This window comes from Ipomoea triloba, chromosome 1, assembly GCF_003576645.1.
Source record: "Ipomoea triloba cultivar NCNSP0323 chromosome 1, ASM357664v1".
In the NCBI taxonomy this organism is placed as follows: Eukaryota; Viridiplantae; Streptophyta; class Magnoliopsida; order Solanales; family Convolvulaceae; genus Ipomoea; species Ipomoea triloba.
Genome location: NC_044916.1, coordinates 36,643,978 through 36,665,468, shown reverse-complemented (window position 1 = coordinate 36,665,468; position 21,491 = coordinate 36,643,978). Strand labels below are relative to the sequence as shown.

At 38.8% G+C, this 21,491-nt stretch overlaps 5 protein-coding genes across 8 annotated transcripts; 2 read left to right on the top strand and 3 right to left on the bottom strand.

The window, feature by feature from the left end:
* On the top strand, nt 1-6,577 carry LOC116021842. Of its 2 annotated transcripts, XM_031262343.1 has the most exons (16): nt 1-423; nt 1,080-1,438; nt 1,529-1,754; nt 1,831-2,070; nt 2,155-2,270; nt 2,515-2,613; nt 2,748-2,835; nt 2,976-3,205; nt 3,385-3,569; nt 3,675-3,874; nt 4,088-4,420; nt 4,509-4,610; nt 4,757-5,054; nt 5,140-5,288; nt 5,409-5,693; nt 5,791-6,577. In XM_031262343.1, the coding sequence occupies exons 2-16, from the start codon at nt 1,140-1,142 to the stop codon at nt 6,232-6,234; spliced, it is 3,294 nt and encodes a 1,097-aa protein (XP_031118203.1). In that variant the 5' UTR covers nt 1-423; nt 1,080-1,139; the 3' UTR covers nt 6,235-6,577. The 2 variants fall into 2 exon arrangements, with proteins under 2 accessions (XP_031118203.1, XP_031118195.1); XM_031262335.1 differs by lacking the exon at nt 1-423 and having other exon boundaries at nt 529-1,438.
* A 557-nt stretch (nt 6,578-7,134) lies between these two features.
* Nucleotides 7,135-13,912, bottom strand: LOC116021823. Of its 3 annotated transcripts, XM_031262310.1 has the most exons (10): nt 12,937-13,912; nt 11,480-12,628; nt 10,239-11,384; nt 10,034-10,075; nt 9,615-9,691; nt 8,674-8,758; nt 8,481-8,564; nt 8,203-8,304; nt 7,974-8,072; nt 7,135-7,701 (listed from the first exon to the last, which is right to left on the bottom strand). In XM_031262310.1, the coding sequence occupies exons 1-10, from the start codon at nt 13,660-13,662 to the stop codon at nt 7,588-7,590; spliced, it is 3,624 nt and encodes a 1,207-aa protein (XP_031118170.1). In that variant the 5' UTR covers nt 13,663-13,912; the 3' UTR covers nt 7,135-7,587. The 3 variants fall into 3 exon arrangements, with proteins under 3 accessions (XP_031118170.1, XP_031118178.1, XP_031118186.1); XM_031262318.1 differs by lacking the exons at nt 7,135-7,701; nt 7,974-8,072; nt 8,203-8,304; nt 8,481-8,564; nt 8,674-8,758 and adding an exon at nt 9,788-9,845 and having other exon boundaries at nt 9,627-9,691; XM_031262326.1 differs by lacking the exons at nt 7,135-7,701; nt 7,974-8,072; nt 8,203-8,304; ... (1 more) ...; nt 8,674-8,758; nt 9,615-9,691 and adding an exon at nt 9,942-9,974 and having other exon boundaries at nt 10,015-10,075.
* Nucleotides 13,913-15,223: 1,311 nt separating this feature from the next.
* LOC116013256 (patatin-like protein 2) lies at nt 15,224-17,225 on the top strand. Its single transcript, XM_031252920.1, has 6 exons — nt 15,224-15,364; nt 15,471-15,842; nt 15,948-16,109; nt 16,320-16,622; nt 16,755-16,930; nt 17,162-17,225. Exons 1-6 carry the CDS (start codon nt 15,227-15,229, stop codon nt 17,223-17,225), a joined length of 1,215 nt encoding a protein of 404 aa, XP_031108780.1. The 5' UTR covers nt 15,224-15,226.
* A 225-nt stretch (nt 17,226-17,450) lies between these two features.
* On the bottom strand, nt 17,451-18,843 carry LOC116022617 (probable carboxylesterase 2). The gene has a single exon (XM_031263387.1). The coding sequence runs from the start codon at nt 18,525-18,527 to the stop codon at nt 17,571-17,573; it is 957 nt and encodes a 318-aa protein (XP_031119247.1). The 5' UTR covers nt 18,528-18,843; the 3' UTR covers nt 17,451-17,570.
* A 731-nt stretch (nt 18,844-19,574) lies between these two features.
* LOC116022740 lies at nt 19,575-20,837 on the bottom strand. The gene is made up of 2 exons (XM_031263598.1): nt 20,466-20,837; nt 19,575-20,227 (listed from the first exon to the last, which is right to left on the bottom strand). The coding sequence occupies exons 1-2, from the start codon at nt 20,637-20,639 to the stop codon at nt 19,772-19,774; spliced, it is 630 nt and encodes a 209-aa protein (XP_031119458.1). The 5' UTR covers nt 20,640-20,837; the 3' UTR covers nt 19,575-19,771.
* Nucleotides 20,838-21,491: the final 654 nt, after the last annotated feature.

The following is a 21,491-nucleotide window of genomic DNA, read 5'->3' as shown; positions in this document are numbered from 1 at the left end:
TCACGCAACGGTTTGAAAACCGCAGTTTCATAAAAAGAAAGAAACCTCGACAAAAACAAATACTTCCGTAAAATAAACACAAAAAACTACGAAAACCAAAACCAGGAAAGCAGTTCGACGTTTCGCTATCAAAACACGCACATCCTCCAAACACTCAATTCAATTCGTATCAGAGTCTTTGTCGATCGGACGCTACCATTAATAAATTTTAATTAAATTCAATCTCAATTCTCAAAAAGGTTTCAGAATATGCTGCTGCTGATTCCGCCAACACAAATGGTTCCGTGCAGACATGCTCTGGGAATCCGTTGACTGTGTTCCTAATTATCCACAAATCATTAAATCCTACATTTCAATTTTTGAAGCCCCACATGCTTGAACTTTCATTCTCCCTCACGCCATCTTCTCTCTCTGCATTCCCGGGTACTTTTTTTTCTTGTATTTTTTCGTACGAGGATGTATGGCTGCTTCTTTGTTGTTTTCCTTTTATATTCTAGAAATATACACTTTTGGATTTGTTGATGCTGTTGCCTGATTGTTCTATCTGGCTCATTTATATGAATGCTAGCTTGATGTGAAAGCTATCTTCTTCCCAGCTTTGATTTAGCTCGGAGGATAATCTCTCCGCTCACATTTCTTAAGCCAAACCCTATTTTGGCTTTAGTAACTCCAGTTTTGTTTTATATAAAAAAAAGTTTTTTTTTTTTTTGGTATTTTCTGGAATTGGTTATGCTATTTTGGTTGAGCTCACTAGAACTAAATCTCTGGACCCTTCAAAACATGAGAATTTGTAGGTTGTAGTTCTGTAAGTTCTGAAAATGTGTGGCAATGTCTTTGCAACTAGACTAGATTGATGAAACTATTAATACTGTTATTTCTAGTGGGAATTCTTTACTCTTGCTTCTTGATCATTGAAAGATAGTTCAGTTTTTTAAGTTGTTTGTTTTTTGGTGTGCTAAGATACTTGCCCCATACTGTCTTCTGCTTTTGCTCTACTGACAGGCTGATATAATGTACCACTTGTTATGACATTTGTAGTTTCCAATTACATTGTTTTAAATATTGGTTTGTTGGTGCAGTTGCTGGTTTTGAGCGAAAGTCATTACGGAGCTTTTGGATCATCGACTCACGATAGCTTGATGGTATCTGATAAGCAATCCACTGGTTTGCTTGATACCCTTAATATGGAGAAAGTCAGGACAATCCTAACGCATCCATACCCCTATCCACATGAGCATTCACGGCACTTTGTCATTACTGTGGTCGTGGGATGCCTGTTTTTCATATCATCTGATAATATGCACACTCTTATTCAGAAGTTGGATAGCAATATTAAATGGTGGTCAATCTATGCTTGTTTACTAGGATTCTTTTACTTCTTTTCATCTCCATTTATAGGGAAAACAATTAAGCCTAGTTATTCAAATTTCAGCCGCTGGTAAGTTTTTAGTTTCTTCTATGGCACTAACTCAGTTTTCATCTAATGGAACTCATGGAAATTGCTAATGGCATAATTTTCATTTTATAGGTATATAGTTTGGATATTTGTTGCAGCTCTTTATCATCTTCCCAGTTTTCAGTCAATGGGAGTAGATGTAAGGATGAACCTATCTTTGTTTTTGACTATATATGTCTCATCCATCTTCTTCCTGCTTGTTTTCCATGTTATATTTCTTGGGCTTGGTTATCTTGGCCTTGTGGCTCGTATTGCTAAAAGGAAGCCTGAACTTTTGGCAATTCTTCAAAATTGCACGGTAAGTGAGTCAAACATCTCTTAAATAATTGCAAAACAATTGTGGTTCTTATTTTATGGTCTTATTGCTGTTATAGGTTTTGAGTATAGCTTGCTGTGTATTTTATATCCACTGTGGTAACCTTGCTATAATAAAGCAAAAGCCATTTGAGTGGAAAGATTCTAGTTGGTTTTCTCTTTGGAAAGAGAGAAACACTTGGCTTGCCAAATTTGTTCGCATGAGTGAGTTCAAAGAACAAGTTTGTAAGTTTTGGTTTGCTCCAGTGGGCTCTGCTAGTGATTACCCATTTTTATCTAAGTGGGTCATCTATGGAGAGGTATATTCCCTTATAGCTTAAAATTTTTCATATCTTCTATCAATGTAATTGAGGATCTTATGCTATCACCATTTTTTTTTCTAGTTGAGTTGTGGAGGCTCATGCGCAGAATCATCAGATGAAATCTCACCAATTTATTCATTATGGGCCACTTTTATTGGCCTCTACATTGCTAATTATGTCGTGGAACACTCATCAGGGTGAGTGAGTATTTGGTGCCTTCTTTTTGCACAAACTTTATTTACTTGGTTCATATTTCTCTCTTTCAAGGAACCCGGTAGGAATTGGGCATTTCATTTTTATTTTTATTTTTTTAAGTTTCTGATTATGTGATGTTGATTCTGTCTGCAATTTATAAATATAAATATATAAAAACATAATTAAGGAATCTGAAATTAAGGATCGATTTTGAAACCTATAATCTGATGTTTTTCAAATTCCCAGATGGGCTCTCTCCCACCCTTTATCGCCCAAGGAATTTGAGAAGTTGAAGGAAAAGCAGATGAAGCCAGAGTTTTTGGATATGGTTCCTTGGTATTCAGGGTATGCTATTGTTTTACTTTCCCTCCATAGATTATTCGGAGCAAAAACTTTCTCCACCATCTAAGCATATGTTATAGGGAATAGAAGATTCTTCAATCACTCAAGTATGATACCATTATGAATGCCTGCTACAGGACATCTGCTGATTTATTCAAAACAGTGTTTGACCTACTGGTTTCAGTTACTTTATTTGTGGGACGTTTTGATATGCGTATGTTGCAGGTATTGTTTGTGCTCTTGCAACCCTTTTATAGTGGTGTCTTATGTATTGTATGATGTATGGGAATCTTGCAAAAAAAGGTTTTCTGATTGCTCTAGTTCTCATAATACTGCCATGTTTGCACCTTTGTCTGGATTGATAGGCGGCTATGACCAAAGACCAAGATGGAGCTAAACAACAGGATCTTTTGTATGATCAGTTTAGTGAAAAAGATGACCTTTGGTTTGATTTTATGGCCGATACTGGTGATGGTGGAAATTCATCATACACAGTGGCACGGCTTCTTGCTCAACCTGTGATCCGTGCCCAAAATAATGGCTCTATTCTTACTTTGCCTCGTGGGAATCTGCTTCTCATAGGCGGCGATCTTGCGTAAGCTCAAATCTCTCTACAGTGTTTCTATAATGATATTTCACCTGTCAAGTGATGAATGACTTTCAGTTGCTTATCCATTTTATACAGCTGTTCAATTGTTTTATGCTATTCTAACCTGTTGGATTTGTTGTTTGCAATGCTCAATTGATTGTCTCTTTGTTTCTATTTTTCCAAAGGTATCCTAACCCATCATCGTTTACATATGAGAAACGCTTATTTTGCCCCTTTGAGTATGCTCTTCAGCCACCAACATGGTATAAGGAAGAACACATTGCTGTAAACAAGCCAGAGTTACCTTCTGGGATTGCTGATTTGAAGTACTATGAAGGACCTCAGTGTTTTCTTATACCTGGGAATCATGGTTAGTCTATGTTTTTAGTAGAATACACATTTTCATCGATAGTAAATTGGATTTTTCATCTGGAATGTATTGTTATTTCCTAGTCGATTTTCTTTGTCCGTGCAGATTGGTTTGACGGGCTTCAGACATTCATGAGGTACATTTGTCACAAAAGTTGGTTGGGTGGCTGGTTCATGCCTCAAAAGAGAAGCTATTTTGCCCTGCAGCTACCAAAACGGTGGTGGGTATTTGGTCTTGACCTCGCTCTCCATTGTGATATTGATATATACCAATTCAAGTTCTTCTCAGAATTAATAAGGGATAAGGTATCCTTTCCATTCTATTTTGTCTTGTCATGTTGACGCTCCTATTTCATATGTTAGCTCAGAACGTTGGCATTCCTTTATTTTTGTTGGTCGTTTGAATTTTAGAACCGGAAAGTCCTTGGTCACTAGTTAAGGATACAATTATGCGAACGCTATCATTTTTCTCTAACCCTCCATAAAAAAAACGCAATCATGATTCTATCTTCTTGTCAGATGTTAGAGAATGATTCTGTGATCATTATGACTCACGAACCTAATTGGCTTCTCGATTGGTATTGGAGCGATGAGACTGGGAAGAATGTTTCTTACTTAATACGTGACCATTTAAACGGGAGGTGTAAGCTTCGAATTGCTGGAGACTTGCATCATTATATGCGCCATTCATATGTTCCATCGGATAGGCCAGCTTACGTGCAACATTTACTTGTTAACGGTTGTGGTGGAGCGTTTCTACACCCTACACATGTCTTCCGTAATTTCAATGAACTATATGGGACGACCTATGAGAGTAAAGCTTCTTACCCGTCGTTTGAGGATTCAAGCAGAGTAGGAAATCTGAATCTTCTACTAATTATTTAGTCTGACATATTCTTTGCTCATCTCATATTGTAACATGCTTTATACATAAATGCAGATCGCATTAGGGAACATATTGAAGTTCCGAAAGAAGAATTGGCAATTTGATATTATTGGTGGCTTCATATATTTTGTCTTAGCATTCTCTATGTTCCCTCAGGTAACTTTACCCCTAAGAGCTTCGAGTCTGAACCCTAATTAACATCATGTTGTTCTTTGATCGTATCATTTTTAACTTTATGCGTGGTTATTTATTTGTCCTTCTAAGGTAGGCATATATAACTGACTACTTCCTGTGCATTATAGTGCCATTTGGACCACCTGTTAAAGGACGATACCTTTTCTGGTCACTTGAGTAGCTTCTTTACTACGGTGTGGGATTCCTTTATAGATCTGTTTGGTCGTTCGTATGTATCCTCGGCTGGTGCCATGTTACTATTAGTAGCTGCAATATGTTTTGTGCCATCCAGGGTGTCTCGTAAAAAGAGAATGATAATCGGGATTCTTCACGTGTCTGCTCACTTGGCTGCAGCATTGATTCTCATGCTCTTGTTGGAATTGGGCGTTGAGACGTGCATCAGACATGATCTACTGGGTACAGCCGGTGAGAATTCTTTGCCAGGCGACTTTCATCTTTTATTGGCAGCTCAGCTAGCATTAATTTATTTTGTGAATATTTTTTTATGAAGGCTATCATACTCTATATGAATGGTATCGATCAGTCGAGAGTGAGCATTTTCCAGACCCTACTGGCCTTAGAGACCGTATAGAAAGATGGACGTTTGGCCTTTATCCAGCGTGCATCAAGTATCTCATGTCTGCTTTTGATGTACCCGAGGTAAGAAACTTGTCTCTTTTCTTCGTTTTCTTTTCACTGAATATGTAAATAAATACAGTAAAGCTTTCCTCAATAGCAATGCTACACGATTAATATGCTGTCGAACACGTCATTTTTCAGGTAATGGCGGTTTCAAGGAATAGCATTTGCAAGGACGGGATGGAATCGTTCTCCCGAGGGGGTGCTGTAATATATTATGCATCTGTTTTTCTTTATTTCTGGGTATTCTCAACTCCCGTGGTTTCTTTGATTTTCGGAAGCTACCTGTACGTCTGCATTAATTGGCTTCACTTACACTTTGACGAGGCGTTTTCATCTCTGCGCATTGCTAACTATAAGTCTTTCACGAGGTTTCACCTTAACAGCAAAGGTGACCTTGAAGTTTTCACACTCGCGGTTGATAAGGTAAAACATTGATGCTCTCTCTCTCTCTCTCGTTCTATATATAGGATAATGCCCTTCTGAAAGAGGCTCGGATTGGCAAATCTTTTTGAATATTCAGGTCCCGAAAGATTGGAAGCTCGACCCTTACTGGGATTCGGAGCTAAAACAGCCACAGCATTCAAGCTTCACGCGGAAGTTTCCTAGCAAATGGAGAGCAGCTTCGCTAAAGCAGGATCCTGTAAATACAGTTCGGGTTGTTGATCACTTCGTCATTGAGCAGACAGGAAAATCAGATTCAGAGACGGTTAATGGAGAGCAGACAGGAAAATCAGATTCAGAGACGGTTAATGAAGAGCAAACAGGAAAATCAGATACAGAGACAGTTAATGGGGAGCAGACAGGAATATCAGATTTAGATACGGTTAATGGAGAGCAGACAGGAAAATCAAATTCAGCAATGGCTAATGGAGAGCAGACAGGAAAATTGGATTCAGAGACGGTTAATGGAGAGCAGACAGGAAAGTCGGATTCAGAGACGATGAATGGAGCAACTAATCAATGACTGGGTGATATAGGATTTTGATTTTGTGCTAATCAATGACTGGCTTAGTAACTAGGTGGATATAGGATTTTGATTTTGTACAAATGTCGTAGCTGATTCTTTAGATGGCAATTGAAGCAGCAGTGCTTCTTCTGTGCTTTCTGGATTTGATTCTAATCGAGTTGTAGGGTCCTCTACGTTGCACTCTTTCACTTTGTATTAATGTTTTTGCACATAAATGCTTTCTAGGATATTACTAGTATAGTAGAGGACAATGACGTAGTTTTCAGTCTCCAACTTTGTACTAGATTTAAAAACCTTGGTATCATTGTTCTTTAAAAGAAAGAAAAAACCTTAGTGGGAATGCTCTTGCATGTTCTTTATGGGTTATGGTATGACTTGTTATTTAGGATGTGTTTGGAAGTTCAGAAAATTATTTCCGAAAATCATTTTTTAGGGTTATGATGTTTGGTTATTTCAACTGAATTTTGGCGGAAGTCATTTTCCACCTCTCACAGGCCAAATGTTTTCGGCAAAAATCATACCACGATTTTTCGTCGGAAACCAAAGTGCTCTGGTTTCTCGCTGCAAAAACTCGCATGTATAAGCTAGGCTTATACAATTCTACGCATTTTTCAAAAAATAATTCAAACACACAAAGACTTGTTTTCCAAAATACGTCCAAACACTGAAAATAAACTTATTTTTGAAAAAATGACTGCAAAAAATATTTTTCAAAAGTCATTTTCCTACTTTCCAAACACAGCCTTAGTGATGAATGGAATTGGATTTGTTTACCTAAAAATTTTTCGTTAAATTGTAAGCATCTCTATTAGATGAGACAACTAGCCTGGAGATTTAAAATTGCTCCTAAAATGAATAACTCAATATATTGAGATTAAAAATCAAGTTCCATTCCAATTAAAACAAGGATAAAGAACAATGGGATAATGGTATATTTTCCTTACAATGTTAGCAATTTCATTTACAACTGTGGCTTGTACATCATTTACAAGGTAAACTCAGTATTCTAGTCATCCTGTGGGGAAAAAAAAACCCTTATTCCTGTCTAAGCTACAACATAAATCAAATGTGGAAAGTTCCATGTTAAAAATGTTGAAACCTGATGTCAACTTAAAATTTGCACTGTACAAGGAATCAGTAAAAGTCAATCTATGTAAATGCACAGGAGCAGAAGACTATAATATGCCGATCTGCTCTTGAGCAATTCTAATAGCCAGTATAAGCTAGGCTAGTATGAGTAACGTATACCAATTGCAGTTGGAAGAATGGCCGAAAGCCTGGAACTGAGATTGAAGACCAACCTCGCAAGGCTGCTGCTGCCACCATGACTAAAATTATGTACACCTGTATTCATCTATTGTAACGTGCTTTAAGTTTGTGCATGAATTCTAAAGTCTCTTTGTAAGAAGGATCAGTGCGGTTCAGAGGCTTGCAAGAATTTATATGATCAGTTGACTCTAATACCTGCATCAAGATGATACACAAATGAGAACTATTTCACGTTATTGAATGCATGGTTCAAACTAGGATGCATGTTTACCATACTCTTGAATCATGACAGTAACTTTGTAATGCAATGCAACTTTTGCAGCTAATGAGGGTATAGGCATATTACACAGAACATGGTGGGAAGTTATAGAAATAGAAACAAGTGCAGTGCACAAAACACCATAATGCAACCAATTGAATTTAGTTGAAACTGACGCAAGGAATCAAGGTAATCCAATTTAACTCACAACTAATTCACCAAATCCAGGATATGCTGACTCCATTGGTACAATTTCCATTCGAAATGCCCAACCTCCATAACCTTCGACGATTGGGGTAACCTTCGTCTGCACACATCATTTAGCTCATTTCAGCACTATAGACTATAGTCAACCAAGTGAATTGAACCCCCTTGGAAGCTCTTTTTAGGTCATGAATGAAACCTATGAACATCTTAAATTGGTGATGAAATTATACCTCACAAAAACTCAGCACCTCAAGCATCCCTTTCTTATGACGGTGGCGGATGAAATCATTAAGATCCACCAGTCTTGGAGACCCACTTCTCAACTCTCCTATCTGGAAATTTAACAGAATAAAACAATGAACCAACAAAATATTAATCCTAATATTCATGTTTCAAAAAGAATCTAAAGTTCTTAAGAGAAATAACAAGGGATGAAAGAGAAGAGCTATGAACACAGATAAACAGTAACGAGGAAGGGCAAGAGGGCTATAAGCATAAAGTTACTAACACTAGGTGCAGGGCGAAAGACAAGACCCATACGCCAGGGCACGTCTGCAAGTTTGCTGCCAAAATGGGGACAACTGTAGAATACCTGAAACTCAAGAATCAATAGGTAAGTAGTGGAAATGGTAGAAATTCAGTACAGAATATTAGCATCAATGCCATAGGATTCATCATCTATTTGAAAAGAGAATACATACAACACCAACTGTGTTATTGACAAGATGCTCCTTATTCTCTGCTTTTGCTTGATACAACATCTGCTTGACAACAAGGCCTCCCATGCTGCCAATCCCCACACACACAAAAAAAGAGAAGTTAGAACAAGCTTCTTTAGGCCAAAGCACTGCTCTATGTAGATATATAAGGGGGATAAACAAAAGAATAGAATCATTTATCTATATTTTATACTACATTATATGATATTAAAGATTAACTAATCCATTTTCTAAAAGTTTGGCAAAGATAATAGATTTCACAACTCTTGCTACTTTAAGCCAATAATCCATACAATCACGGTTAATTTCCAACAGCACCCCATCTTCATAATTGAAACTAAAGATAAATGAAATAAAATTACATTCATAAATGGCAAAGGTGGAACTATTCAATTAAAACTAGACCTAATAGTAGGTTATTACTCACTCACAATCCATAATTATAAGCTTTCACTAAAGGGGCCATAATACAGGTAATAAAAGGAGCTCCTAGTAATTTTGACAGATCATAACCTGTTTAGATCTTATCTCATACTTGGTATCTTGGTGAGATTTTTTTTATCCTATTCAAACTAGCTCCAAGAAGTACTTTAATAGCAGCACTCTTGTAAATTTGGAATCCACCTAGCCTAGGATATTAAGGTTTCACTGAGTGGACTTCTTAACTAGGAAGTTTTAGAAAGTGCTTTGAACTAAACGAGATTGAGGCCAAACAAATTACTCTATATTTTAATTTGTGCAGTCATAAAGATGCAACAAAAAAAAAACCTTCAAACTGTTTACTTAAATTGGACCATTTGAAATATGGGGCAAAAAAGAAGAAATCTAAAAAGGAGACTCTTGCACCATCAAAATTGAGCACCACGCCCACCATGAATAGAAAATGAAGTGAAATAAACTAACCAAGACAAGATCAGACCAACCTATGAGTAACAAATATAACTGGACGATTCCCAATGCCAGCTGAAACGAGCTTCTCCAACAGCATGGAGCTTACCTCCTGTAGAATTGATTAATGAATGATGCAAGATCTATGAATGCTGAATTGCACAAATATGTGATGCAGCATGCAAAACATGTATAGGAAGCACATTACCACAAGCCGTGAAAGAAAAAAAATTCTCCTGTCATGAAAGACCAGAACTCCAGAATTTCTACTCTTATAGAACCCATAAAAATATCACTAGTCAGCACTCTAGATGGTCTAAAAGTTCTCTTGCATTTTGAAAGCAGTAGTCAAAAAAGTACATAGTTTATAGTTAGGCAGACAATAAATCAGCAGAAACTGAAGACTATGCATGTGGTGCACAATATGAACATGTTTTGCTGTGGAGAAACAAACCTGAAGGGGAAGGCTTGCTCCTGACCATTGTGTAAGATTTGTCTGCAAAAGATCATTTATCAGATGGCAGATTGCACGAGATAAGTTCATAATTATGAGAAAACATTAAATGTCCAATCACAAAAAAACACAGATGGATAAGGAAAAACCATCTGCACTCCGAATAATAGTGGATAGTAATTAAGAATGACATGGAAATATGAACCTTATATTTGAGACTATACAAACGGGCACCAGGAAAATCAGCTGGAAGCCATTCCCCAGGCCAAAAGGTTCCTTGCTTCCCTGCCTCTTCATCAATTTTCTCTACAAGGCCAGATTTAGTGGAATACTTGTCCTCAGACAACCGCCATGTTTTGAAGGGACCTCCACGGAGCCCATGAACAAACACAACATCCAGTAAAGGCATCTCTGATTGTGAGGAACTTCCAGGTTCAGATGTAGAGGTTGAAGAGCCACACTCGTTAGAACCTGTAGTCGAAATTCCCTGCTCACTTCCGACAGAATCATCACTAGATGCAAAGGATCTATCTGTTGATGTTGGTATTGCATTCTCCACACTTTTCCAGTGTGGTCTGTCAGGATTAATTAAAAATATCATATCAGCATAGCGAGGGCAAGTATGAGTTTCATTTGTGCTTCCATGAGATGCATCATCTACAGATTCTTCACTAGTTTGGCTACCACAGGACACATTCAGTAGTGTTGCCCTGGCATAACTTTGAATTTTGAGGTCATTGCAACCTGGAATCTTTGCTTCAGCACATTCTTCAAGCCATCTATGCCAAGCTTTATCTGCAACTATTGCCTTCTTCACTTTTGGAAGAACTGATAGTACAGTAAGTAGCCTGGCTGCATGCCTCCGAATGTGAGCCGTAGGTGGTACTCGAACACTGGATGCATCACTAGGATTGGCATTAGAAGAAGTTTCACCTGAAACAGATCGTGCATTTTCTGGTGACTCTGGGGCACGCGATGCATCATATGCTTCGATTGCTGCTAACTGTTCATAATCATCTTCCAATAACAGGCGCCTAATCAAGCAGAGGACTCCAGAATCAGTTATTTTGTTTAGAGAAGCAGAGTCTTCCGCACAAATTTCTGTCAAAGCTTTGATTCCTTTAAGAGTGGCCAATGCTGAATCTGCAGCTTTAATCTTGGGCAATTTATCTTTCTTAAGGTTCTTAAACAGCCCAACAAATGGTTCGAGTGAGAGAAGATCAACCAAAGGAAATGTATCATCAGTTTCAGTGTCTGCTCCAAGTTGCATTCCTGCTAGGTTTACAACTGCCATTGCCAACTGATTTGCAATTTGGGTTGCAGAAACTATATTTGCTTGATCAATTTGTGTCTGCAGAAATTTATAAATGTTCAAAGACATTTTTAAAAAAAATATTAAAGCATTACTATTCCAGCTAAACAAAAAACCACACCACTGCAACAAACCTTCACTTTATCAGTCTTAATCTCATTATTCCCTTTGGTCAAAGCTACCTTCCTGGAATTCAAAACATCACTTAGTAAAATAGTTAACCATCCTTGAGAAATTGCTATCAAGGATGGACCATAATCTTCAAGAATGTATGAAAGGATATTTATGGCTGATGACCGCATTGCGTCAGAAGAAGATTTCCCAAAAACCCAAGGAAGCAAAATGCCAGACCATTTTTGGCTTTCTTCAATGGACATATGCATTTCCCTAGTATAGAGCAATTCCAAGGCCTTTGCCAATGCTTCTTGCACAGACACGTGCTTTGTTGCCTGTTTAGCAGTGCCTCTCATCAAATGAAGACCCTTCTCAATTGCAACCTCCTGTGCTTTAGTGCTTCTCTCAAGAGCAACCAGAAATGCAGATAAAGCAATGTGAGTCAGAGGGAAGTCCTGAGCCTTGCTTGCTTGAGAAACAGTAGAAAGAAGACTGGAACTCCATTCAGAAACATAATCATTTAGTGATAGATTTTGGTCCTCTAACAGCAACCTGGCAATCAGACTTCCATGCCACCTTACAGATCTCTCAGGTGCCATCAAAGCAGCCATAACTACTTTTCCATCTTGGTCCAGTTCCTGAATGTGAGTCCTATTAGCTTCTGATGCCATTGCCCAATTTGCCAATGCCCATGCAGCAAAAGGAACAGCAACTTGCTCAGAATGCAAATCATCCCAAAGTCCAGGAACCACAGCCAAAGATAAATTTGATTTTGCAGAACTGTCATTTATCTTGTTAAATAAAAGATTCTTATGTACATATTTGACAGACTGGCTGGAATCAGAATGACCAATCTCAACAAGCCCTTTAGTCCTTGAAAGTCCTAGAACTGTTGTGCCTTCAAGAATCTTTATTCCAATACCCTTCACTCCTGTCCCTCCATCATCTTCTTCGTCCTCACGTGGCTCATCCCAATGCATGCCACCTTCCTCAATAACTTCAATTGCAGTTGCAATATCTCTCATCTCAGCATTTTGTGGTAGCCAAGGTTTAAATGATACCTTGTCTGCACTTTGACAGTGGGAAGTGACCACATCCATAATGGCAGCAACAAGCATGCTCCTACCTCTTAAAGAATCAGAAAGACCAAACGAACTATTCCTAGCTTGCTGTTCCCACAAAGTCCAATGCATTCGTGTCAAGAAAGAAGAACAATTTTTGCATGAAACAAGAAAAGAAAAGGAAATGAAAGCTAAAAAGATCTCAGTTAGTTTCACAAACTAAAAGGTTCCGTAAAAAGTCAGATGCAATTTCAATTCTGCAATGTGCAAAAGCACTTACTATTACCCAGAGATAAAAGCAACAGGATTTTAAATCATGGGAAACACCAATTGACATCAATTTTTCATAGCTTTAAGCGATAATTCAGTTAGACATTTCGTACATTTAAAAACTAAAAACTAAAAAAAGAACTCACTTTCTTTGATCGTCTAGGCTGAGCAGAGAAAATAAACCTAAGCAAATTCGGTACAGCGTGAGGCCTCCCAAAAACCGCCTCAGACACATTTGGATCAGCAATCAAGTATGCCAAAGCCCTAGCGGACTCGGCCTGAGTGCCAAAATTCTCCCCGTTGGACGACACGGTCTCCAGAAGCCAATCCACCACCGCGCCACCCCCCGCACCAACTAGGGCCGCTCTACGGCTCTCACTCGCCGCGGCAATATCAGCCAACAAAGCCGCAACCCTAAGCTCGAAACCAGCTCGAACCTCATGGTTCGCGGACGACATAACCGACCTCAACGACTTCCACAAAACCGAAGCCGCCGCACCAGTCTGCTTCATTCTATTCATTGTCCTCGTGAACGAATCCTTGGATTTCTCAACCACATTTTCCATCTCTCTATACACACCACCGGCGGCCCCCTCGTACCTACCGTCATCACCATTATTTATCAAAATCACAGCGCACGGAGCGACAATGGCGGATAGGGCGAGAAAAAACGCACGGGAGCGCTTAGGAGGGGATAGAATAGCAGGAGGGTGACGATGTATTGCTAGAGAAGGCACTGATTGAGAATTCATCAAGTTTGTGGGCGTGCATTCGACGGAACTCTCGGGATCCTTACGCATCGAAGACGAAAGGGAGCGACGGAGAGAGAACCGCAGATACCTCCGCGTATTCCTGCTGTAAAGACGAAACATACTTTTTTTATCCAAATCCGTTTAAATCAATTTTTATTCCTTCCTTGTTTATATCCGGAAATTATGTTTTCTCGAGATGAAACGATCGGAAATTGAAATGCGTCATTAAGCAGCAGGCACCAATACGGCGGAGGTCCGGCGGTTGAGAGGCGGTTTCGTGAAAAAAGGCGGGCGGAGAGAATATCTGAGGGGAAATATGCGAATCGAAACTCGTCAGAGGAGTCCGGTGGTCGTCACGCGAGTCTTCGGGAAGCTTGTCCAACAAAAATTTGTACACGGCTTCTTTTTTAAACCCGTTCTGAATTTGGGCTGAACCGAAATCCTTCTGGATCCATACATAATAATAGGCTAAAATCCAACACTATACTACCTGGACCCATACATAATGGGCTGAATAAAAAACTTTCTGGATCCATGCATAATGGGTTTATTAGAAAACTTTCTGAATTAATAGTTAATGTATGGAAAAATTACATTTTTCGTCTAAGTGATATAGTAATTGTAAATTCGTCTCTTGAGTGTTGGTCATGTCCACTTTTCATTCTTAAGTTATTATTATTGTTATTATTCTTTTTTCAAAACAAATGCGTATATTGAATAAAATCGGAGGCCGAAGCCTTACAAACGCCTTAGGCCCAAAAGTGACCTAAGGCTCACAAATTTGAGGCCTAAAGCCTTACAATCTCAAAAGGGCCATAAAAGGCCTACAAAATACAAGGGGCCAAGGCCCTAAAGATATCTCAAGAGCTATCATCTAGCCTAGAAAATAAAGGCCAAATGGGTTACAATTCAAATTCCAGAATCTGCATCTTCATGTATATGGTGCCACCATATACATGGCAACTAACCCAAAAAAAAAATATGGAGAACATGGTTTTTTAAATTTAAACATTCAAGGTGATGTGTTAAAGATGAAGATTGAAATATTTGAAAGTGAAAGGAGATGGCTTTCTCATCTTACTCGGCCGTCGGAGAGAGGATATAATAAACATTTAAATGGACAGTTTTGTTCATAGTATTCTTAGACCATTTTCGAATGATAACATTTAATATTAGGGCATGCATGTCATCTTTGCCCAAACAACATATTAATAATAGAAAACAAAATGTATATATAGTCTAATACTCCGTAATCTCTAGCCAGGGATATGATAAGCATCAAAAGATTATTGAAAGGGTCAATGTTGGTGCGTCCGTAATTAAGACATTAATCCCTCACGTGCGACAAACAAATATAATATTCTTAATTATCATAACTTCATAAGCTAGGAAACTTTCATATCATACGTACTAACTAATTTTTTATTAGTAATTATTAAAGTAAAAACCCCCATTGTTTATTAGCTGACGACATCAAACAATATATCTTATTTAATCAACTTGTGACTAATTAAGGTAATAAGTATGGCTAATATTTATCTTATTGAATACGCATGTATTGGGCTTGAGGTCTATAAATAGACGCATGCATGAAACTAGCTAGCCAGCCTGTATTGGATCGAACAAGCTAAGAAAACTACAATTTGCAAGTGTTATAGGGTAACAATTCAACAACTTAATTAAAATGGTGAAAGGTGGTGCATCTTGGTCTCTGCAACCTCCAAGTTATGGAAGGCTGATCACCGTTCTCAGCATCGATGGAGGCGGTATTAGGGGAATCATTCCGGCTACTATCCTTGAATACCTTGAATCTCAGTTGCAGGTAGTGATTACATCATCAATCATATCACACTATTCAAAGATTAATTACTAATGTCCATCACAAATATGTTGAATTCTAAACTTAATTTCGATGATTAAACGTACAGGAGATGGATGGAGGGGACGCACGACTGGCGGATTACTTCGACGTGATAGCCGGAACGAGCACCGGCGGTCTGGTGACGGTGATGCTAACCGCACCGGAGCAGGCCACCAAGCGGCCATTGTTTGCGGCCAAAGATATCACAACTTTCTATCTTGAGCATGGCCCCAAGATTTTCCCTCAAAAAGGTGGACTGTTTGGACCAATCAGAAAGACGATCAAATCTCTAGTAGGCCCCAAGTACGATGGGGTGTACCTTCACAAGATCATAGAAGAGACACTAGGAGAGACTCGACTGCATGAAACCTTAACCAACATCGTGGTCCCAACTTTTGATATCACCCGACTGCAGCCCACCATTTTCTCTACTTTTGAGGTAGTCCATCTCTAATTACCTTAGCTTCTATATATATATATATATGGAGCATTCATTATTTATATATTGTTACCATTAAGGTTAAAGTCGAATGAAATTAAACAGGCAAAAACAAACCCTTTGTCGGACGCTAAACTTTCCGACATATGCATCGCCACATCCGCAGCGCCAACTTACCTTCCGCCATACTACTTCAAGAACCAAGATCAAGACGGAAACCTCCGAGAATTCAACCTAATTGACGGCGGAGTTGCGGCCAACAATCCGGTAAACTTTATTTATTTTACGAAAAAATCAAATAAGACCCTAAAAATTAATTAGGTTATTAAACTTTTAAAAATTGCAATTAAGTTTATTAATATGTTATTTTGACGCGTGCATGTTTCATGCATGCACTGTGCTGCGTCGTGTACTTTATGCGTATGATAAAGCAAAAGACTCATTTATCAATCTTCTTTGTGTTGTACCATATCATAGACTCTAGTTGCTACTAGCGAAGTGAGTAAGCAAATCATCCACGGGCACCCAGATTTCTTTCCGATCAAGCCTGCAGATTACGACCGATTTCTGGTGATTTCAGTCGGAACTGGCTCCCATAAAGTGGAACAGAAATATAGCGCTAAAATGGCGGCCAAATGGGGTGTTTTGGGTTGGCTTCTCAACGGGGGTTCCACCCCCATTATTGATGTCTTCAATCAAGCCAGCGGTGACATGGTTGACTTGCATATCTCAGTCCTCTTCCAAGCACTTCATTCTCAAAATAATTACCTTCGAATTCAAGTATGAAACATATATGCAATGCAAATTCTTTCTATAAATTTCGGGATTTCTTTATTTTTTTATATTCAAAAAAAGAATTTAATTTGGAGAATTATAATAGTTGTATTGTATATTGTAATGGCATATATGCAGGATGACACGTTAACTGGGACAGTTTCTTCAGTAGACGTAGCAACAAAGGAGAACATGAACAAATTAGCAGAAACTGGAAAAATTTTATTGAAGAAACCACTTTCAAGGGTCAATTTGCAAACCGGTCTCTTTGAGCCATGCGAGGGTGGCGGCACCAACGAAGATGCTTTGAAAAGGTATAAACAATAGAAACTAATATTTCTTAGTTTAATAACCACAAAATTACAAATTGAATTTTTAGTGCAACCTTCTTAGTTTACTTCCTTGTGATCCTTTAATGGTGAAGATTATAATGGGAGCTTATTCAGTGCACACTCTAGATAATGGTTGTGGTTTCTTTCTTTCTTTTTTTTTCACTAAAAAAACACTTATCTATTGATTATAAATATGCATGTCTTATTACACAGGTTTGCAGAAATGCTTTCAGAGGAGAAGAAATTTCGTGAGTCGAAATCAGCATTGAGAAAGTAAACGAGGCATTGGCAGTTGAAGCCATTCATGAAATCATCTAATCGACTGATCATATACATCCCTGTTCAATATTAAATTACGGAGTATTATTTTTTATCTTAAATTTGTGTATTTATGATTGATTATTTCGTGATAAAATGTAATCAATGTTCCCTGTTGCTGTCCGAAGGTGCGAGACTATAAATAGCTTTTACAATAAATTTGATAGTGCGTGGACAGTGTGTGCATGATGGTAGAGGGTCTTTAGTCAACTTAATTGATGGATACAGAAATCATTATTACACAAATTCAAGACAGAAAGCAACATTGACATTATTAACACATCACAGACAACTAGGATAGGAATTAGACTAGCAATATATTTTGGTTGATAAAACCATTCAAACGTTTGACTAACTGCACTGCGTTATCACTGTAAGGATCAAAGATGTGGAACACATGATCTTCCTCTTCTGTCTCAATTATTTCTGCTTTTCCTCCCCACGTACTCTTCACCAACGACTCATAGTAAAGCTTCCCTCTGTCCCTCAGAATATCCTTTCCGGCAACACAAACAATGATTCTCTCGCATGCCAGGTCAGCAAGAGCCGAGTCGCCGCCGTTGACGAAGGGGTTGATCAGAGAATCTTCGCCGCCTTGGTTTGATGGGCACACAAATTCCCACCATTTATCTACCATTGCCTTTCTCACTTCGTCTTCAACCTCGATTCCGATGGGGTTTTCTCCCCAGAAGTAAGGGTGAATCATGATTATACCCTCAAATTTGAGCCCTAAAATCGGGTCTGATTTTCTTGCTTTGATCGCCATGTGGTGTGATATATTCGCGCCGGCGCTGTCTCCGGCTAAGAATACTCTGCTGAAATCGACGGACCCAATAAGCGAATCCTCTGCCCCTTTCCCGGCAATCCACTGAAGGGCGGCCCAGGAATCATCGTACGCGGCCGGGAGCGGATGTTCCGGGGCTTTCCGGTAGTTGACTGATACGAGGACGGCGTTGACTTTGGCCACCAGGACGTTGAGAAAGCCGTGGTAGTTCGGGTCACCGACGGAGGATAGGAAGAATGCTCCGCCGTGAAAGTAGACTACCAAAGGGAGGTTGTTTCCGGCGTTGGCCGGACGGTAAATCCTGGCGAATACGCCGGTGACGGGATCAATCACGACGTCCTTTGACGTCACGCCGGTCGCCGGATCAAAAGCTGCCGGAGCGAACTCCGTGGCTGCCAACCTTTGTATGGTTCCGTCGGCGTAGACTCGTATGTATGGTGGAACATCATGGGATATTTCACGACCCTCTGTCCCCATTTCTTAGAGATAACAAACTGACTCGGAAAAGATGAACACAAAGCAGACTATATAACACTATTTTTGAAATGTTTAATAATTTCTCAGATAAAATAATGAACTCTTTTGTCTTTGCCTAATTGCTATTATGCAAAAAAGTCATCAAGGGGGTCTCAACATTGTCGGCGCAATTTAATGAAGTTCAACTTCATATAAGCACTATATATACCATGAAAGGCTCTAAACAACAAACGGATGCTAACAGCTCAACTCCATCCTATATTATTTATTTCTCAACTAGCAACCTTTGATTTACAAGAAAAGTCTACACGGATACCTGAAGATATATTTTAATTAAAGTTTATCTTGTAACCTTAATTAATCGACAAATTACTCCAGAAGATATATTGTCTTTTGCAGAAATGGCACACCATCCAGTCAGCTAGTATATCTAGCACAATCCTTGGTTGGTGGTTAGAAATGGGAAGATTGGTTGTTAAGGACAAAGTTAGTTGGCATTTATGGACAACATAGCTTTCAACTTCACAAGTATGTATAGGGTAAGTTAAAATATGTTTTCATTAAGCAATCAAGCACTAAGAAAGTAAGAAATGTCAAATAAAAACAAAATTTCCTGTCTCATCACCACCTCACAAGTCACAATCCACTATATTTTGAAATGTATCAAATATAGCAGCATGATAGAGATAGCTTTCCAAACACCACATGGCCGCCAGTGAAACCAATTAAGTAAAAACCTTAGCTTGTCAAATGAAATATATTGGTTTTAATTTAAAGCAGTCGGTGGCTGCCCAACACAGTAGGTGAAAAATAAAGTATAATAATGTTAAAGGAATTTGGAAGAAATAAGATATTGGTTTTGCTTTGAGTAATAAAGATTGTTAATTTCTATATACTTTTGACGAGTTTCAAATAATACCTGAACTATAGTCTCTTTTCACATAACAAATTGAATGTGTTTTATGGGCTTGACAGTACAGGTTACAAACCAAAAATATTTAAACTTGAGTTTGTCTCAAATTCAAATTTTACCAATCTGGAAACGAATTTTGACAGAAGAACTTGACTTGTTTATACCTCTATTCAGACTAAATGAAATATATAAATCCCTCCAATATAATCAAGAACATTAATTATAAGTTGATTTTCTAAAACCCATATGGGAATTGAAGCACTTAAGTGTGTTTATCAATAATAATTCTTAAAGCTTAAACAGTAGCTAGCAAAGTGTAGAGACAAGCAATTCAATGCATCTTAAATGATGATGGTCTACCAGTGGTCTTATTACGCCATAGCCAAGAATCAGACGGCGATTTGGGCAGCGGCGGAAGCAACACCGCTTTCCGGCAAAGCCCGAACGGCCATCCTTCACAGTGAGAAAACTCCAGAATGATGGAGGATCGCCGCCGGTACTCCGGGAACTCAATCCTCCCCAAGCTCGAACACCGCGAAAGACACGACGTCGTCTTCGCCGAGAAAAACGCCTCCAAGCTGCCGGCGCTGGAGCACCGAGACAGATGAGTGCCCACCGACATGAACTCATCCTCTTCCTCCTCCGCCGGCGCCGGCGCCGCCTTTGCTGTTGTGAACAAATCCCCGGCCGCCGGCGAGAACGCCCACCCGAACTTATCCCATGTAATGCTCGTCTTACGTTTGATCTTCGACTCCATGTATTTGCTTATAACCGCCGACACAAATACCTGCAACAACAAAACATTAACAACAATACATATCCACCGCTTCTTGGATATACATACTAATCAATTCAATCTAACATTTGGCAAGGATCTTGTGGTTCAGTGACACAAAGTTACTCTTTTATACAAGAAATTATGAGTTTGAGTTTCTTTAGAGAGGACATGACACTTTATGCTTCAATAGGTTCAGAAAATAGTTATGAACAGTAGTATTCAGAAAAAATATATGATGAACATTTACTTCGTCTTCATCGTCCTCCTCTTCGTCGCTGGTGGCGCCGCCGTCTTCCGGCCTCGTACCCGACAGCTTCCCGCGAAAATTCCGGCAGTTGGCGAACGCATCCTTGAGAGTAGACGGAAGGAATTTGCATCTCTTAGAAGGATTCGACGGGTCTTCGTTATGAGAGAAGGTCATGTTGGGAAGAGATCGGCGTTGGGTTGTAACTTTCTTGAATTTCCGGCGAGTGAAGCTATAGATACATCATAAGACTATCATGCAGTATACTATATAGTGTTTATGGTCTTTAATCTTTAGGGTAAAGACAACGTTAGAGAAATCGAATTGAATGAAAACAAGAGGTTGTCTTCCGGATATGTATACCTGGACCTCTCACTACACTGTGATAGATACTTACAAGGTTTAGACTTTACAGCCATTGTTTTCACTTTAGTTTGAAGTTATTAATTGCAAGCTAATTGGACGTTTTACCAGACAATGTCCACTACGTACGACCTGAAATTTTTGCTAGAAATTACATTTTTTTTTATGGTTGGTGTTACGGAATCAGATTTCCACTTGACGACATAGTACATGGTGGGTGTAATTAAGGATAATCATGGCTCCCTTGTGCTGAAAAAGACGGCAGATCAGATTAAACCCAGACACAGAAAAACCTAGATTCTTGCCTGCATGATTTAACTCAATGATTTAGTACACAGTATTTAAGAGAAGAGACCAAGTTAAGGTTCGAATCTCGAAAACAAGATTGTGAGGATTATATTTTAAATGAACAAATCCCTTATAGACTTATAGTTACCCTGATTTATATTCTCTCGAATGTTTAGTTGAGTTGGAAATTGGACTTTTGGGAGGAGATCGAAAAACCTAGATTCCTCCTCGCAATGATTAAGCTGTCTTTTTCCTTTTGTTTCCATCATGGTCTCGCGTGCTGGGCCTATAGGTCTGATCTTAATGGCCATTGCAACATGAGAGCAAAATAAAGTAAAATTGGGATCTGACAAATTGATTCCTTTCAGGTCAGACCAA

What these genes read in the sequence shown, in the direction of transcription:
- LOC116022740 (XM_031263598.1), bottom strand. Translation starts at nt 20,639, where the DNA reads ATGACCTTCTCTCATAACGAAGACCCGTCGAATCCTTCTAAGAGATGC. An exon ending in AGGAGGACGATGAAGACGAA is followed by an intron (nt 20,228 to 20,465) that starts GTAAATGTTCAT and finishes TTGTTGTTGCAG; the next exon opens with GTATTTGTGTCGGCGGTTAT.
- LOC116022617 (XM_031263387.1), bottom strand. Translation starts at nt 18,527, where the DNA reads ATGGGGACAGAGGGTCGTGAAATATCCCATGATGTTCCACCATACATA.
- LOC116021842 (XM_031262335.1), top strand. Translation starts at nt 1,026, where the DNA reads ATGACATTTGTAGTTTCCAATTACATTGTTTTAAATATTGGTTTGTTG. An exon ending in TATTCAAATTTCAGCCGCTG is followed by an intron (nt 1,439 to 1,528) that starts GTAAGTTTTTAG and finishes TTCATTTTATAG; the next exon opens with GTATATAGTTTGGATATTTG. An exon ending in TGATCTACTGGGTACAGCCG is followed by an intron (nt 5,055 to 5,139) that starts GTGAGAATTCTT and finishes TTTTTTATGAAG; the next exon opens with GCTATCATACTCTATATGAA.
- LOC116021823 (XM_031262310.1), bottom strand. Translation starts at nt 13,662, where the DNA reads ATGTTTCGTCTTTACAGCAGGAATACGCGGAGGTATCTGCGGTTCTCT. An exon ending in AGCCTAGACGATCAAAGAAA is followed by an intron (nt 12,629 to 12,936) that starts GTGAGTTCTTTT and finishes TTGTGGGAACAG; the next exon opens with CAAGCTAGGAATAGTTCGTT. An exon ending in TTAAGACTGATAAAGTGAAG is followed by an intron (nt 11,385 to 11,479) that starts GTTTGTTGCAGT and finishes AAATTTCTGCAG; the next exon opens with ACACAAATTGATCAAGCAAA.
- LOC116013256 (XM_031252920.1), top strand. Translation starts at nt 15,227, where the DNA reads ATGGTGAAAGGTGGTGCATCTTGGTCTCTGCAACCTCCAAGTTATGGA. An exon ending in ACCTTGAATCTCAGTTGCAG is followed by an intron (nt 15,365 to 15,470) that starts GTAGTGATTACA and finishes TTAAACGTACAG; the next exon opens with GAGATGGATGGAGGGGACGC. An exon ending in GAGTTGCGGCCAACAATCCG is followed by an intron (nt 16,110 to 16,319) that starts GTAAACTTTATT and finishes ACCATATCATAG; the next exon opens with ACTCTAGTTGCTACTAGCGA.